Raw genomic sequence first — 15602 nt, 5'->3', positions numbered from 1 at the left:
CACCCCCCCAAAAAAAAAAAATTGGAATGCCTCTGGCAGTCTTGCCTGCATTGCGCAATTCAATATAACAGTGCTGACTGTAAAAACAACTATTGAATAATTATTCACAAACACACCATTCATATGATAATAAAATACTATGTTCATTGACCCTAAATGACCTTGATCATGCAACCGAAACTCATGCACGATGTTCAATAATACTTAATTACTCTTATGTCTTTAAGTTTCATGAACTAGATCCCTAACCTATCAAATATTATATCAGCAATTCAACAAATACCCTCAACATGGCCAAATTTGTTGACCCTAATTGACCTTTGACCTTGGTCATATGACCTGAAGAACGCATAGGATATTCAGTGATACTTGATTATTCATATGTCTAAGTTTCATGAACTAGATCCATAAACTTTCAAAGTTATGATGGCAATTAAACAAATATCCCAACATGGCCAAAGTTCATTGACCCTACATGACCTTTGACCTTGGTCATGCAACCCAACTCAGACAGGATGTCTAGTGATATACCATTACTCATATGTCCAAGTTTCATGAATTATTCCATACACTTTCTAAGTTATGATGACATTTCAAAAACTTAAACTTGGTTAAGATTTTGATGCTGATTTCCCCAACATGGTCTAATTTCATTGACCCTAAATGACCTTTGACCTTGGTCATGTGACCTGAAAATCGAGCAGAATGTCCAGTAGTAATTGATAACCCCACTGTCCAAGCTTCATGAATAGGTCCACATAGCGGTACCTTCTTATGCTATTTCAAACCTTGGTTAAGATTTCAATGTTGACACCACCGCCGCCGTCGGAAAAGTGGCGACTATAGTCTTGTTCTGCTATGCAGGCGAGACAAAAAGGAAAAGAGGAAGTTCAAGTTTGCTATTGCTAAAATGGTTTGTAATGACATGTAATCTGGTCAAAGACCAGCACTGAAATTAAAAAAATGGAGTTTGCATGAATCAGAAATAGCAATTCCACATCTTCAGTAGATAGCAAAAAAGGGGGAATAAAAGGAGAGAACATAGAAATACTAAAAACATACCTATAATGAAGGTAAAAGAGAGGGGCTGATTGTATGCCTGCAAAATTTTTATCAGAATTACTAATATTGCCCATTTATGCTAAAGGGGAATCCAACCCACATAAAAACTTTTCAGAGGAAAAAGAAAAATCAGACAAGTTGACAGGTGAAAGTTTGAACAATTTTGGACAAACAATAAGAAAGCTAAGCATTTTTAAAAGGTGTAAAAATTGGTGATCACTATACCCACGGAGACTTCAAATTGGCCACATATGTTATGTCATAGTGATGTAAGGAAAGGGCTACTCTTCCATCTACCCCAATACATAAAATGGCTAAAATTCCATTTTTCAGAAGTCATGCTTCAAATTATATTTTCTTTCATGAGGACATAAAACAATATACTACCTGGGTTATATTTAGATTTCTGCCCCAGGGGAATGGGTACTTAGGAGAAAATCACAAATCCCTGATAATTAAGCACATGGCCTTGGAAAAGTTGTCCTTGCCCCTTGTCATAATTTACTTATCCAGTTGCCAATTCGAAATCTACATAGTCTTAGGGATCTCAATTTTAAGGCAGCCATAACTTTCTTACTGCTTGTCCCATTTCTTTCAAATTTTCACCATTCTGTTTTATTTTCTCCTTTCAAACATAACATTTATGACCAAGGCTGGGTTCCCCTTTAAGTAAAAGTAATAAAATGACAATAATTCTATATCTACAGTAGATTGAAAAGGATGTTTATAACTGTGGTGATAGAAATGAACCAACATCAATTCAACTAATGTATCAATATGAAATTCAATCAATTTCCTTTATTCAAACACTGAAATTGTCATATGTTCATTTTTTCAATTGCTTGATATTAAAATCATTTTTTTCCTCATTATTCCATTGCCTAAGCCTGTAAATTGTAGTCCTGCCATAGATCAGCCATTTTAGGTGAAATCCTTTGTAAAATAAATTGACTCAAAATAAATATAATTCAGTCAAAAGTAAATCTGTGTATTTTTTTAATTAGACACTTTGGGTGACATAATATAAAATTTTAGTAAACAATAAAACTGATTTTGTTTAGAAATCTGAAACAAGCTCACTCTACCCATGAGGAAAAGTAATTCTCTTCAATAAATTTGAATAGTTAGTAATGTCAGGTATGCCTATTGATGGTACATGTTTTCATACAGATATTTCCTTTATTCAAATATGTTTGTTTCACGATAAAATAAACCAATTAAAATATTATTCTGAATACAATTTCTAATCTGTTTTTTTTTACGAGGATAAACGAGTATTAAGAACCATGGGCGGAAATACAAAGATTTATAAGAGAGAGGATGAATAGCAAACCTTTGCAGATGATTCACCATTGTCTTCATGATGTGAATGTTTAATCTTGGTTGGACTTTTCTTCGCAAGTGATACTTTCTTTCCAGCAATTTTAAGCTTAGTCTCATTCCCTGCTGCAAATAATTCAAGTAATAACAGCAACAATATCATAGCATACAAAATATCTGTTGAATAAAAAAATTTAATACATCGGGCATAAAAAAATTAACAGAAAAAAAGAAGATAACTGACATTGTTGACCCCCCCCCCCCCCCCACATGAACACACGCACAAATAAATAAAATAAATGATCTTAAATTCATCCTGCAGATTAATTTCTTTTATAAAACACTGCATATAAAGCCAAGCCAAAATTATGCAGAAAATGAAATTTGCCTGTGTAGAATGTAGCCCAAGTCAATTTAATAATCTCAATCATAGTACATGTACTATGCAAAATATGTTATCTAAAATATCAAGCTTGCCTGATTTTATCACGTTCATTCTACATAAATTACTTTCTTGCAGTCTATTAAAAAATAGTTGCATTTAACTAAAAAAACAAAATCAAAGGCAATATTCTGAACATGCATTTTGTATGTGTTTATTTCTCCAAAGTTAGATTGAAAGGCAATTATCATTTTTTTTGGGGGGAATACAAACCTAAAGCAACTTGGTATGTAATATTTATTGTTTTAAGTCTGGCTATTAAGTTTTCTTGACAATACACATAAAACCATTTTGACAAAATTTATTCAAATGTTTAAGAAATATGTCAAATAAATGATTTCATAAATACCTAGTTTCTTCAAAGGAGATCCAACAAGGCTAGAGCTACTTTCATCACTCAAAAGGCTGTACACTGATGTTGTAGTCATCTGAGCTTTCTTTCCTATCTTTGATAAATTTTGTTCACCTTCAAGTAATTAATTACAACAATCATTTTATTACCAAAATGGAGAGGCAAATTCAAAGTATTGCATGATAAAATATTTCTTAAGAGAGGTGGGAATAATAAAGAGAGAGAGAGAATGGAGAAAATTCAATAGAATCTGCATCGAACAGTTGTACAGATGTGATTACAAATAAGTGTATGAATACATTATTACTTAATATAAGTACATAACACACAAGAGACTATGAATAACCAATGAAGGTTAGAAAGAGTGGGCCAAGGTACATATCAGGTTAAGGAAGATTCTCATTAAATGGTGCATTTAGGATATACTTATAGACATTTCATAGCAGATAATGTATTGGCCGAAGGGCAGTTACGGAGTGACATTCAGAAACCAAATTTTTATCATTCAAACAAAGATATCACCCATATTCAAATAGTTATTTGCATAGAAATGGTACCTGACAGTAGATGCTGAAAACCACTTTTCAAAAAAATAACATTTTTATTTTGATCCACTGAATTACTAAGATATGAATATTCATAAACATGGTTATGGAGTGATGTAAAATGGGCATGCATATTTGAGGAGAAAACTCTGTAAACTTTGAATGACTATCACAATTTTGAGTTATTGATTGGATTCTATGTTGTTCTAGCTTCAATACGCTGCATTACATTAAAAAAAATGTGTATTTTTTCATTAATTACAACTTAAAACATAAACCCATACCCAGTTACGGAGTGACATCTGAAATATTCACACACAGGCAACATAAAATGAACTTATATTTTAAAATTTTCTTTTGATATGATGTAAAATGATGACCTTCAGATTCTCCAAAAGAAAATTTTACAAAACAAGCAATAATTTTCTGCTAAATTGAAATAAGTACAAAACAATATATGAAGTCCCATGTATAGAATTTTTTGTATGGTTTGGATTCTCCTATAAAGAGATGCGTAAGAAAAATAAATTTGTGGCTAATTATGTTCCCCTTTTGTATTTACAAAATACCATATGAGTTTTGATAGAAATATTTGATCCAGTTGAGCCAATTTAAATTTTTGGAAAATGTCCACTTTTGCTTGGAATTGCCCCAAACACCACTTTGTTATCATGCATTGTATCCCTCACAATTGTTCAATATGTAAAATTTCCTTAAATATTAAGAACATTTATTTGAACAATTATTAGATTTTAGCCTGATAAAAACTCACATATTATTGATATTTCTTTTCTTACCTTTTGAATGAGACTTTGAATGAGATTTCCTATTAGACATCTGTGACAATTTCAGAATTCTGCTTGATACCGTGCTTGATTTTCTCTTTTGCTCTACAGAATAAGAATAAAAAATACATCATTACAAGGAATAAATTCACAGATAAGCAAAATGCAAGCTTCCTTCTCTAAAGAGGAAACATTATTGCAAAGTCCTATTAATGAAATCATGTAAAGTATGTAGGTACTCTTGCTTTAAATCAAGCAGCTAAAACTAATCCCCAAAACACTTGAATTACGAATTTAAGCTTTTTCTTTACCTTTATCAGAAAATGGTACTACTTGAAACTCTCTTCTTATTCTTTTGCCTCAGAATGGGTACTTGCTTATAAAAGGAAGAAAATATGTACAGCAAAAATTACAAGGATATACATTCAATAATTTTTTTTAAGAATTTTAAACCTTGGGCCTAGATTAAACTCCCTCAGTACAGGTAGAGATTATCTAAGGCAATGTTTTTCTGAACAGCATGCATAGACTATATAATCAATGCTATTTTAGTATAATCAAGCATTGTTTAAAGCCCCTTATAGTTTGTGAAATCAGGGTCCTGTAACACAAATATTAGCGATTAATCGTACAATTAATTATCACAATTAATTGTACATTATATACAATGCAATCAATTGTAAAAAACATATTCTACAATCACTGCTAAGCTTTGTGTTACGGGACCAAGATCTGTATGTTTTTACCTGGTAAATCTCTAGGAAGCTCAATATCAGAGTAGTCACTGATGGAGTCATCACGGGTCTCTGCATCTGTAAGGGTTGTCTCTCCATCAGACAAAGTTGTACTTTCCTCCAAGAAATCTAAATAATAAACCAATTTCTTTATGAATTAAAGTTGGCTTTAGATTTGCTTTGGTGACATTCTGGTAGCCATGGTATAGTTAAACCTGTGTTAAATTAGACCACACTTTTATGAAGTGCCAGTTGTCAACACATTAAAAACCAACTTACAGTTATTCTTATCCTGCTGCAAACATTGTATATAAAATGGCAATAGGAAAATACAACAAATGGAATGCCTCTGGCCGTCTCACCTGCATCACGCGGTTCAATATAGCAGCAGTGCTGACTTTGAAAACTACTCTAACTCGCACAAGATGTTCAGTGATACATGGTTACTCTTATGTCCACTTTTTATGAACTAGACCAATAAACTTACAGAGATATGATGGTTATTCAACAAAAAACCCCAACATGGCCAAAGTTCATTGACCTTACATGACCTTGATCATGTGACCTGAAACTCGCGAAGGATGTTCAGTGATACTTGATTACTCTTATGTCCAAGTTTCATGAATCAGATCCATAAACTTTCAAAGTTATGATGGTAATTCAACAGATACACCCAATTCGGCCAAAGTTCATTGACCTTTGACCTTGGTCATGTGACCTGAAATGCGCACAGGATGTTCAGTGATACTTGATTACTCTAATATCCAAGTTTAACGAACTAGACCAATAAACTTTCAAAGTTATGATGGTAATTCAACAGATACCCCCAATTTGGCCAAAGTTCATTGACCCTAAATGACCTTTGACCTTAATCACGAGACCTAAAACTTGCACAAAATGTTCAGTGATGCTTGATTACTATTATGTCCAAGTTTCATGAATCAGATCCATAAACTTTCAAAGTTATGATGGGAATTCAACAGATAGCCCAATTCGGCCAAAGTTCATTGACACTAAATGACCTTTGACCTTGGTCATGTGACATGAAACTCTAATAGGATGTTCAGTAATACTTGATTAACCTTATGGCCAAGTCTCATGAACTAGGTCCATATACTTTCTAAGTTATGATGTCATTTCAAAAACTTAACCTTAGGTTAAGATTTGATGTTGACGCCGCCGCCACCGCCGTCGGAAAAGCGGCGCCTATAGTCTCACTCTGCTATGCAGGTGAGACAAAAATGTAATGAATTATAATGAATTAATTTGTAGATTTAATTGCAACAAATATAGGACAAATATTATGAAGCCCAGCATTCCACAGAAGAATGGTTTAAAATTCTAGTTTAGAATAGGGTTAAACCTAGGTTTAATTATCAGAATACCTCATATGTAGACCATGAAAAACAAAAGAAATATTTGCCAGCATAAATCCCACAAACCTGTATTGTATTATGAAATCCAGATTAACTTTGCCTTGGTCCAACTTACGATACAATGGCATGGCTTTGGATGGCCTATTGATTCTCTGGGCCTCTCTTAATTGGCCTTGAATAATTGGTGCGCACTTTTTAAATTTTCCTATTTTTGCAATACAAATATATGCCCCATTGAAAAGTGGTTTGCCTTGAAAATCTCAAGATTTCAGGCCAAACTGAAGGGAAGCTGCATATGCCAAAATTGTATTTACATGAAATCATACATGATGTTTACATTGCTCTTTGTCCATGCTTTCATTATTTTAATAGTTATGAATGATTGTCAAATGAGCTGATAAATTGAACCTGTACAGTTGTGATTTGTGTTTTGGTTGGCTTTCCAGAGTTAAAACACAACTTCAAACCAGTTCACAACTGATCAAGCACCAATAAAATTAGTTGTAACACTACATTTTGTATGGTGAAATTACACGAGATATCAATAGTGCTTTACACGCATGTGCATTCACTTATTCACAAGTCTAAATTCACATTCCTTACATCTCTCGATATTGTCACTTCAGCATCGCTCCACATTTGAGAGCCAAATTTTTAAAGAACCTGGATCCAAGTTATATGCTTGGAGAGTATAATAAACAACAAAGAAATAGATTTGTATATCATGAAAATATAGTTTTATTTAGAATTCTTTAATTTATAGTTATTCTAACTTGCAAGCGTACTGTATGCCCTCCAACTCGATTTTGAAACTTATTTTTTTAGAGCTCATGAATGTTATAATGAATATCTCCATAGCTTCATATTTAGTTCTACAAATGAAATCACACTTTGAAAAAAAAAGTACTTATAAGTGGTCACTTCCCAAGTTATGGAACCAAACTAAAGATATTCTTTTTATTTATGAAAATCAATTGATAAAATAAAAGACTGATAAAACTTCAATACCTAGTTTTGTTTTTTGGAAGTCAAAGTAAATACATTAGAGCTTCTTAAAATATGATTGGTCAATGTTTGATAAAAAAAACATAAAAAACATACTGAAATCCTTATGTATGGGACACATGGTTCACAGAAATTGCATAATTTACATAATTAATGAGCTGATCGTGTCTTATCAGTTGCAAATTAAACCACAACATAGAGGGTCCATGTCCATAAAGGAACTTATCAAAAATATATTAAACTGATATCAGGTGAATATTTTTAGATCCTCCCATACGTAAGGTGCTATTTCAAATAATGCAAATGAGGGCATCCATTGTTGCATAAATTTGCATGATTTATAATATTGCAATACTGGAAATAGATTCTTTAACTCTTTAGCTACAATATCATATCTATTGTTTTTGCATTAAGTCAAGATGATTTTTTGTGTGTGGAATTTATAGTGAAGCAAATGTTGGCAGAGCGAAGGTCATGGAACCAAATAGTCTCGTATCTTACCCGAGAGGTAAAGAATGGAGTCGTCAATATCATCACTTGTATCTTCATTAGGGGAAGTTCTAGCCATTGGAGAGTACTGTTTTCTGTATCTCATGCCCAATCCCTTTCCTTCTACTTTCAAAGGAGTTGGTTTCTGTAAACATAAGAAATTAATATGAAAGGATACTAAGATCACCTCCTTTAATCAGTAAAACTACAGAAAACAATCTAATATAAAGATTTCTTTTTTATGAATACATACTGAATATAAGCAAGGATTTTCCTGTTTTAATACTTTCCTGAACACTCTAACAATACATTTTTTTCATTAATAGGAAGAACAAAAGTTAGCTCATGGAAAGGTATGGGTTGGAAGAAACTATTGTGAGAGTGGTAAAGAGAAGGGCATTGAGATAGATGGGCCATGTGTTGAGGGGGGGGGGGTGATAATGTACCTATGTAAAGAGAATGGGATCTGGAAGTGGATGGCATAAAAGGGAATAGAAGACCAAAGATTTCATGAAAGATATGAGGAAGAAAAGCAGCAAGTTTGGTGTGAACAAGGAGGATGCCAAAGGCAAATTTGGTGGAAGGAGGAATTGTCATCATGGAGCCAAAGTCAGATACCTTTGGTAAAAGCAAAAAATTACTAAAATAAAATATAAATAAAACAAGTGGAGCTGATCTGGCAGTCTCACTTGCATTACGTGATTCAATATAGCAGCAGTGCAGACTTTGAAAACTACTATAAAATAATTATTCACAAAAACACCATTTACATATGATACAATACTATGTTCACTGACCCTAAATGACATTTGACCTTGATCATGTGACCTAAGACTTGTCAGTGATACTGGATTACCTTTATGTCCACAATTCATAAACTATATCCATAAACTTTGAAAGTTATGACAGCATTTTAATACCTAGAGATGCTCGGCAGGTTGCACAGCTGAGCACATGTATCCCCGAACCCACCTTACCACCTTTGACCTTACCATGTGACCACTGACTCCAGCATAACATGCAGGTCCCCCAAGTCCATCTACCATCCAAGTTTGGTTGAAAAGTGACTTACTGTTGCGGAGTTAGGTATCATAAGAGCGTCTTGCACGTAAACTGTAACGTTAACCTGAAAATGACCTTTGACCTTACTATGTGACCTCTGACTGCAGCACAATGCAGGTTCCCAAAGTCCATCTACCATCCAAGTTTGGTTTAAAAGTGACATACGGTTGCGGAATTAGGTGTCATAAGAGAGTCTTGCATGTAAACGTTAATGTTGACCTGAAAATGACCTTCAACCTTACCATGTGACCTCCACCCCCACCAAAATCTTTAAATGGCTTCGCTATACCATACTCTACCTTCATGCAAAATTTGAAGATGATCGGATAAGGAATGCAGCTGATAGAGCGCTCACAAGGAAATCTCTATAGCGGCGGACGCAGCGCGACGAGGCCAAATCCATAGTATCCTCCGAACTCTGTTCGGGGGATACAATTACCTCCAACATGGCCAAAGTTCATTGACCTTAATGACCTTTGACCTTGGTCATGTGACCTGAAACTTGCACAGGATTTTCAGTGATATTTGATTACTCTAATGTCAAGTTTTATGAAGAAGACCAAAACAATTTCAAAGTTATGATGATAATTCAACAAATACCCCCAACTTTGCCAAAGTTTTTCCAATACTTGTTAAGGGGTGCATTTTCAGAATATGGAAAATACTTGTTTAGGGTGCTTTTTGAGACCCCATGGTATCCACTAGTCAATGGAAGTGCCCCCCCCCCCCCCGGGGTAGGATGTTCAGTAGTATTTTATTACCCTTATGGCCAAGTTTCATGAACTAGGTGCGTATACTTTCTAAGTTATGATGACATTTCAATAACTTAACTTTAGGTTAAGATTTCAATATTGACTCTCACAACATAGTCTAAATTCATTGACCCTAAATGACCTTTTACCTTGTGACCTGAAACTTGGATTTTATGTTGATGCTGCCACTGTCGGAAAAGCAGCGCCTATACTCACTGTGCTATGCAGGTGAGACAAATATCTTGCATTAAACTATCTGGCTAAGTTATTTGTGAGAAAAAAAAATATGGCAATATACTGATGACAGGTTTTTAGATTGCTGCATTGCTCTCTCAACTGAAAACAATATTACCCTTCGTGATGACTTTCGTGAGACAGGTTTTGGCAAAATCTTCATTGTGACTCTGGAAAAAGACAAATTAAACCATAGACTTTGCATTACTTATCATTTAATAAAGCATGACAAAACCCAACAAAAACAGAATATCTAGTTTCGTAAGTTTCCTTACATTCATGTGAAAGTTCTTTCATTTCTTTCTGCAATTACTAAAAGATACATAGTTTAGTTTATTATTCTTAATTCAAACAAGGCAAAAGTAATTTTGTGTCTCGCCCACTTATGAAAATAACCAGAAATATCATGATTTGCGAGGGCACGCAAAAGAATTATATTGAAAAATTCATTGCGAAATGACTGGGATGGAATAGCACTTGTCATAAGAGCCTTGCACGTAAACTTTAATGTTGACCTGAAAATGACCTTTGACCTTACCATGAGACCTCCGACTGCAGCATAACATGCAGGTCCCCCAAGTCCATTTACCATCCAAGTTTGGTTGAAAAGCGACATACGGTTGCGGAGTTAGGTGTCATAAGAGAGTCTAGCATTTTAACTTTAACGTTGACCTGAAAATGACCTTTGACCTTACCATGTGACCTCCGACTGCAGCATAACATGCAGGTCCCCCAAGTCCATCCACCATCCAAGTTTGGTTGAAAAGCGACTTACGGTTGCGGATTTAAGAGTCTTGCATGTAAACTTTAATGTTGACCTGAAAATGACCTTTGACCTTACCATGTGACCTCCGACTACAGCATAACATGCAGGTCCCCCAAGTCCATCTACCATCCAAGTTTGGTTGAAAAGCGACATACGGTTGCAGAGATAGGTGTCATAAGAGAGTCTTGCGTGTACACGTTAACGTTGACCTGAAAATGACCTTTGACCTTATCATGTGACCTCCAACTGCAGCATAACATGCAGGTCCTCCAAGTTCATCTATCATCCAAGTTTGGTTGAAAAGCGACTTACGGTTGCGGAGTTAAGATTCTTGCATGTAAACTTTAACATTGACCTGAAAATGACTTTTGACCTTACCATGTGACCTCAGACTGCAGCATAACATGCAGGTCCCCCAAGTCCATTTACCATCCAAGTTTGGTTGAAAAGCGACATATGGAGTTAGGTGTCATAAGAGAGTCTTGCATGTAAACTTTTAACGTTGACCTGAAAATGACCTTTGACCTTACCATGTGACCTCAAACTGCAGCATAACATGCAGGTCCTACAAGTCCATCCACCATCCAAGTTTGGTTGAAAAGCGACTTACGGTTGTGGAGTTATGTGTCATATGCAGGTTTGTGACGGATGGACGACATTTGGATCACTAAGTCTCGCGTTCACCTCTGGTGGGCGAGACAAAAATCACACCCATCAAAACCGACGGCCGGCCTAAGAAGGCCTATGAGTGATGACATCAAAATGTATAAAAGTCACATACAATTACATGAAAAAGGAAATCATAAGGTATTCACAAATTAAACTTAACATTTCAGGAATGACTAGCATGAAACAAGTGGAATGCCTCTGGCCGTCTCACCTGCATCACGCGGTTCAATATAGCAGCAGTGCTCACTTTGAATACTACTCTAACTCGCACAAGATGTTCAGTGATACATGGTTACTCTTATTTCCCTTTTTTATGAACTAGACCAATAAACTTAGAGATATGATGGTTATTCAACGAAAACCCCAACATGGCCAAAGTTCATTGACCTTACATGACCTTTGACCTTGATCATGTGACCTGAAACTCGAACAGGATGTTCAGTGATACTTGATTACTCTTATGTACAAGTTTCATGAATCAGATCCATAAACTTTAAAAGTTATGATGGTAATTCAACAGATACACCCAATTCGGCCAAAGTTCATTGACCTTTGACCTTGGTCATGTGACCTGAAATGCGCGCAGGATGTTCAGTGATACTTGATTACTCTAATGTCCAAGTTTAATGAACTAGACCAATAAACTTCCAAAGTTATGATGGTAATTCAACAGATACCCCCGATTCGGCCAAAGTTCATTGACCCAAAATGACCTTTGACCTTAATCATGAGACCTGAAACTTGCACAAAATATTCAGTGATGCTTGATTACTATTATGTCCAAGTTTCATGAATCAGATCCATAAACTTTGAAAGTTATGATGGGAATTCAACAGATATCCCCAATTCGGCCAAAGTTCATTGACCCTAAATGACCTTTGACCTTGGTCATGTGACGTGAAACTCATGCAGGATGTTCAGTGATACTTGATTAACCTTATGTCCAAGTTTCATGAACTAGGTCCATATATTTTCTAAGTTATGATGACATTTCAAAAACTTAACCTCAGGTGAAGATTTCGATGTTGATTCCTCCAACATGGTCTAAGTTCATTGACCCTAAATGACCTTTGACCTTGGTCATGTGACATGAAACTCTAATAGGATGTTCAGTAATACTTGATTAACCTTATGGCCAAGTTTTATTAACTAGGTCAATATACTTTCTAAGTTATGACATCATTTCAAAAACTTAACCTCAGGTTAAGATTTGATGTTGACGCCGCCGCCGCCGTCGCCGTCGGAAAAGCGGCGCCTATAGTCTCACTTTGCTTCGCAGGTGAGACAAAAAATGGTGGAAGTCAAATACTATTTCTTGAATATATTATTTCTTTACGAACAGTGAGAATTTCATTTGCATATCTAGCTATTGAGCAGCAGAGTGTATCAGAAGACATAATAAAAATTGCTGGTAAGTGGTTAAATCATTGAAATCAGGGTAAATGTGTGGGATAGTATTGAGTAGTGGCAATCTGTATATTTCATAGGCAGGGCAAATCATAAAACAATATACTTCAATGTACATAATGACCTTTTATCTTAATGTCCCAAAACTAATCAGATCATCCCATCTTTCATGTGAAACAAGTGTTGATTATCTTTCAAATGGTTCTTACTTTGTTGCAAGAACAAAAGAGGAGCAGTCTATGGACAGAAGACACAAATAATAGAAAATGCCTCTGACAAAATACTTACATGCATTATTATAGAGTGGGGTAGAAAATTTCATCACATTCAAGTGACTTGCTATTACCAAAATTTTAACTCATGGTTCTGGAAATGAACACAACGTAATCATAATCAAAAGTGATTTCTCCCCCAGTGATACAAGGAAGGAAGAAAATTGGTTGCTTACTTTGATTCAAATGTATCAGCCAATTCTTCTTTATCCAGATCACCAGTCTCACTTTCTGCAATGGACTTGAGGGCTACATAATACAAGGGTTTAAAATTTCAACATGAATAAAAGTGATTTGAACAGAAAGGCTGTACTAAATTAGTGTGTACATTTCTACAAGTTCTGCAGTATGGGGAACAATATTAACTCTTCTGAATGTGAATACAGGAATTCATTAAAGGAGAATGAAACCATTGGAACAAGATAGCTTGTGTGAAAACAGAAAATCAAAGAAAAAGATCAACAAAAGTTTGAGGAAAATCGGACAAATAATGAGTAAGTTATGAGCATTTGAATATTGCAATCACTATAGCTATGGAGATAGCAAATTGGCAATGCGACAAAGATGTGTGATGTCACTTGTGAACAACTCTCCCCATTACTTTAGTATATATTTCACTTGAATTGCCTCTTTTATCACATCTATCCATAGATCATGTGTTCTTTCTACATGAGGGCATGTAATACATATTTTTTAAGAATACATCATGGATAAAGAGTTTGTATCATCATAAGAAATAGCAAAAAGAGACATTTTGAGTGTATTTTATAGTCCACCAAAGGGAAAGTTGTTCATCAGTGACATCACACATCCTTGTCGCATTGCCAACGGGAGGATCTCCATAGCATTAGCTATTGCAATATTCAAATGCTCATAACTTTCTCATTATTTGTCCGATTTTTCTCAAACTTTCTTTATTCTTATTCTTTGATTTTTCTGTTTCTACACAAGCCTATTTGTTCCAAAGGTTTCATTCCCCTTTAATATATTCAGTATTATGTGTGTATATTTCACCTGGTACAGGAGAGATCACTTATTAGAAAATGATAATAATAATTAATTATAAAAATAACAGTAAATTGGACTATATTGCACCAAATCCACTCTGTAAAGAGCTCAATGTGCTTTTCTTAAAATGTTAAAGGAAATTAAAGAGAATTGAACAAAAATGTTTTTAGGTGAACAAGTAATTGACTTTGAAAGTAACTTCTGGAAAAGAATAAGGATAAGGATTAATACAGTACTTAATAGAGACTTTGAATATACATTGTCTCCAGAACGAAAGCTTGCCCAAACTAAGGTTGGTTGAAGCTTAAATATTATTTATATATTATTATTCATATATTATAACACTAAGTATGATAGAATTGACTTTTTAATAGACAATGTTATTCCTGAAAGGCATTACAAAATTTACCACTTGAAAGAATTGACCATGTAGAACAAAATAAGGAAAATAAAAGATTTTACCCCCAAGTTTTATTGAAAGAAATTTAATCATTCTTACATTAGTAAAAGGGTAATATAAAAATGTCAATAATTAATCAGTCAATCATATCATCTAGCATCAGGGATGAAAAGATGACCCTTCACATACCAGTCACTTTGTCTTTCCGTTTTGCAGCTCTACTTATTTGCAGTTCAGAAAATGCATCAACATCAGCCTTCTTGGAGACAGGCTTTAGTCTAGAGTATGTGTTGAAAAAGCGAGGCATTCTTCCAATCTAGCCTTCAAGGTATACCGGTCATACTGATCAAAATTTGATAGTTCCTTTGGTAAATCTTGTTATCTGGGATCTATATTGTGAAGAAAGAAAGATTTAGGAGATGAGGTTAAAAAGGGGTAAAAATTGTATCTACATACTGGGTGCTCTCATTGATTTTGCCCTGTTATGCTAAAATAATGTCCTGGAAATTAAAAAGGAGCCCCTTAAAATCCCCATTCACTGCAGTGTTAAAGCTTATCCAATGTAGTAGATTCAGGCAGTAAGTTGTCAAAAGGAGCCCATGAACACAAAAATATAATTTTTCGCCCGACTACATGTGATTTACAAGGCTTTTAATTGTGCACTCATTTTTCTGCTTTTATCAAAACTAACTTGCCCTCAGAATGGCCTTTCCTTCTAGAGTTGCAAATGAAAGTCTAGCTCCTTTTTTCCAAAGTTTTCAGTCATTTCATGTTTTTTTTTTTGCTGTTGACGTTGTTGCTGTTTTGATTTTATTGACATAGGGATGCTTGACAGAGTATTGTTTTTATGTACCTCAAATATTCATATTCATGAAGGCTACGTGTAGTTTTCAGGGTGAAAAAATAAACATGAGGTACAAAA

General features: G+C 34.6%; 1 protein-coding gene across 2 annotated transcripts in view; it reads right to left on the bottom strand.

Annotated features, from left to right (window-relative positions):
• The window catches only part of LOC121418146, a 32371-nt gene that overhangs the window by 10462 nt on the left and 6307 nt on the right, over window positions 1-15602 (bottom strand). The window contains exons 2-9 of one of the 2 annotated variants that reach the window (XM_041611858.1): window positions 14870-15069; window positions 13449-13521; window positions 10277-10328; window positions 8123-8255; window positions 5253-5369; window positions 4519-4611; window positions 3174-3290; window positions 2396-2508 (exon numbers count right to left, since the gene is read on the bottom strand). In XM_041611858.1, coding sequence (XP_041467792.1) covers window positions 2396-2508; window positions 3174-3290; window positions 4519-4611; window positions 5253-5369; window positions 8123-8255; window positions 10277-10328; window positions 13449-13521; window positions 14870-14987 — 816 coding nt within the window. In that variant the 5' untranslated portion in view covers window positions 14988-15069. The remainder of the gene's footprint in view (window positions 1-2395; window positions 2509-3173; window positions 3291-4518; window positions 4612-5252; window positions 5370-8122; window positions 8256-10276; window positions 10329-13448; window positions 13522-14869; window positions 15070-15602) is intronic. The other variant, XM_041611859.1, reaches the window with a different exon arrangement.

The sequence above is a fragment of the Lytechinus variegatus genome, chromosome 7, assembly GCF_018143015.1.
Source record: "Lytechinus variegatus isolate NC3 chromosome 7, Lvar_3.0, whole genome shotgun sequence".
Classification (NCBI taxonomy): Eukaryota; Metazoa; Echinodermata; class Echinoidea; order Temnopleuroida; family Toxopneustidae; genus Lytechinus; species Lytechinus variegatus.
This window is presented reverse-complemented; position numbering and strand designations above follow the sequence as displayed.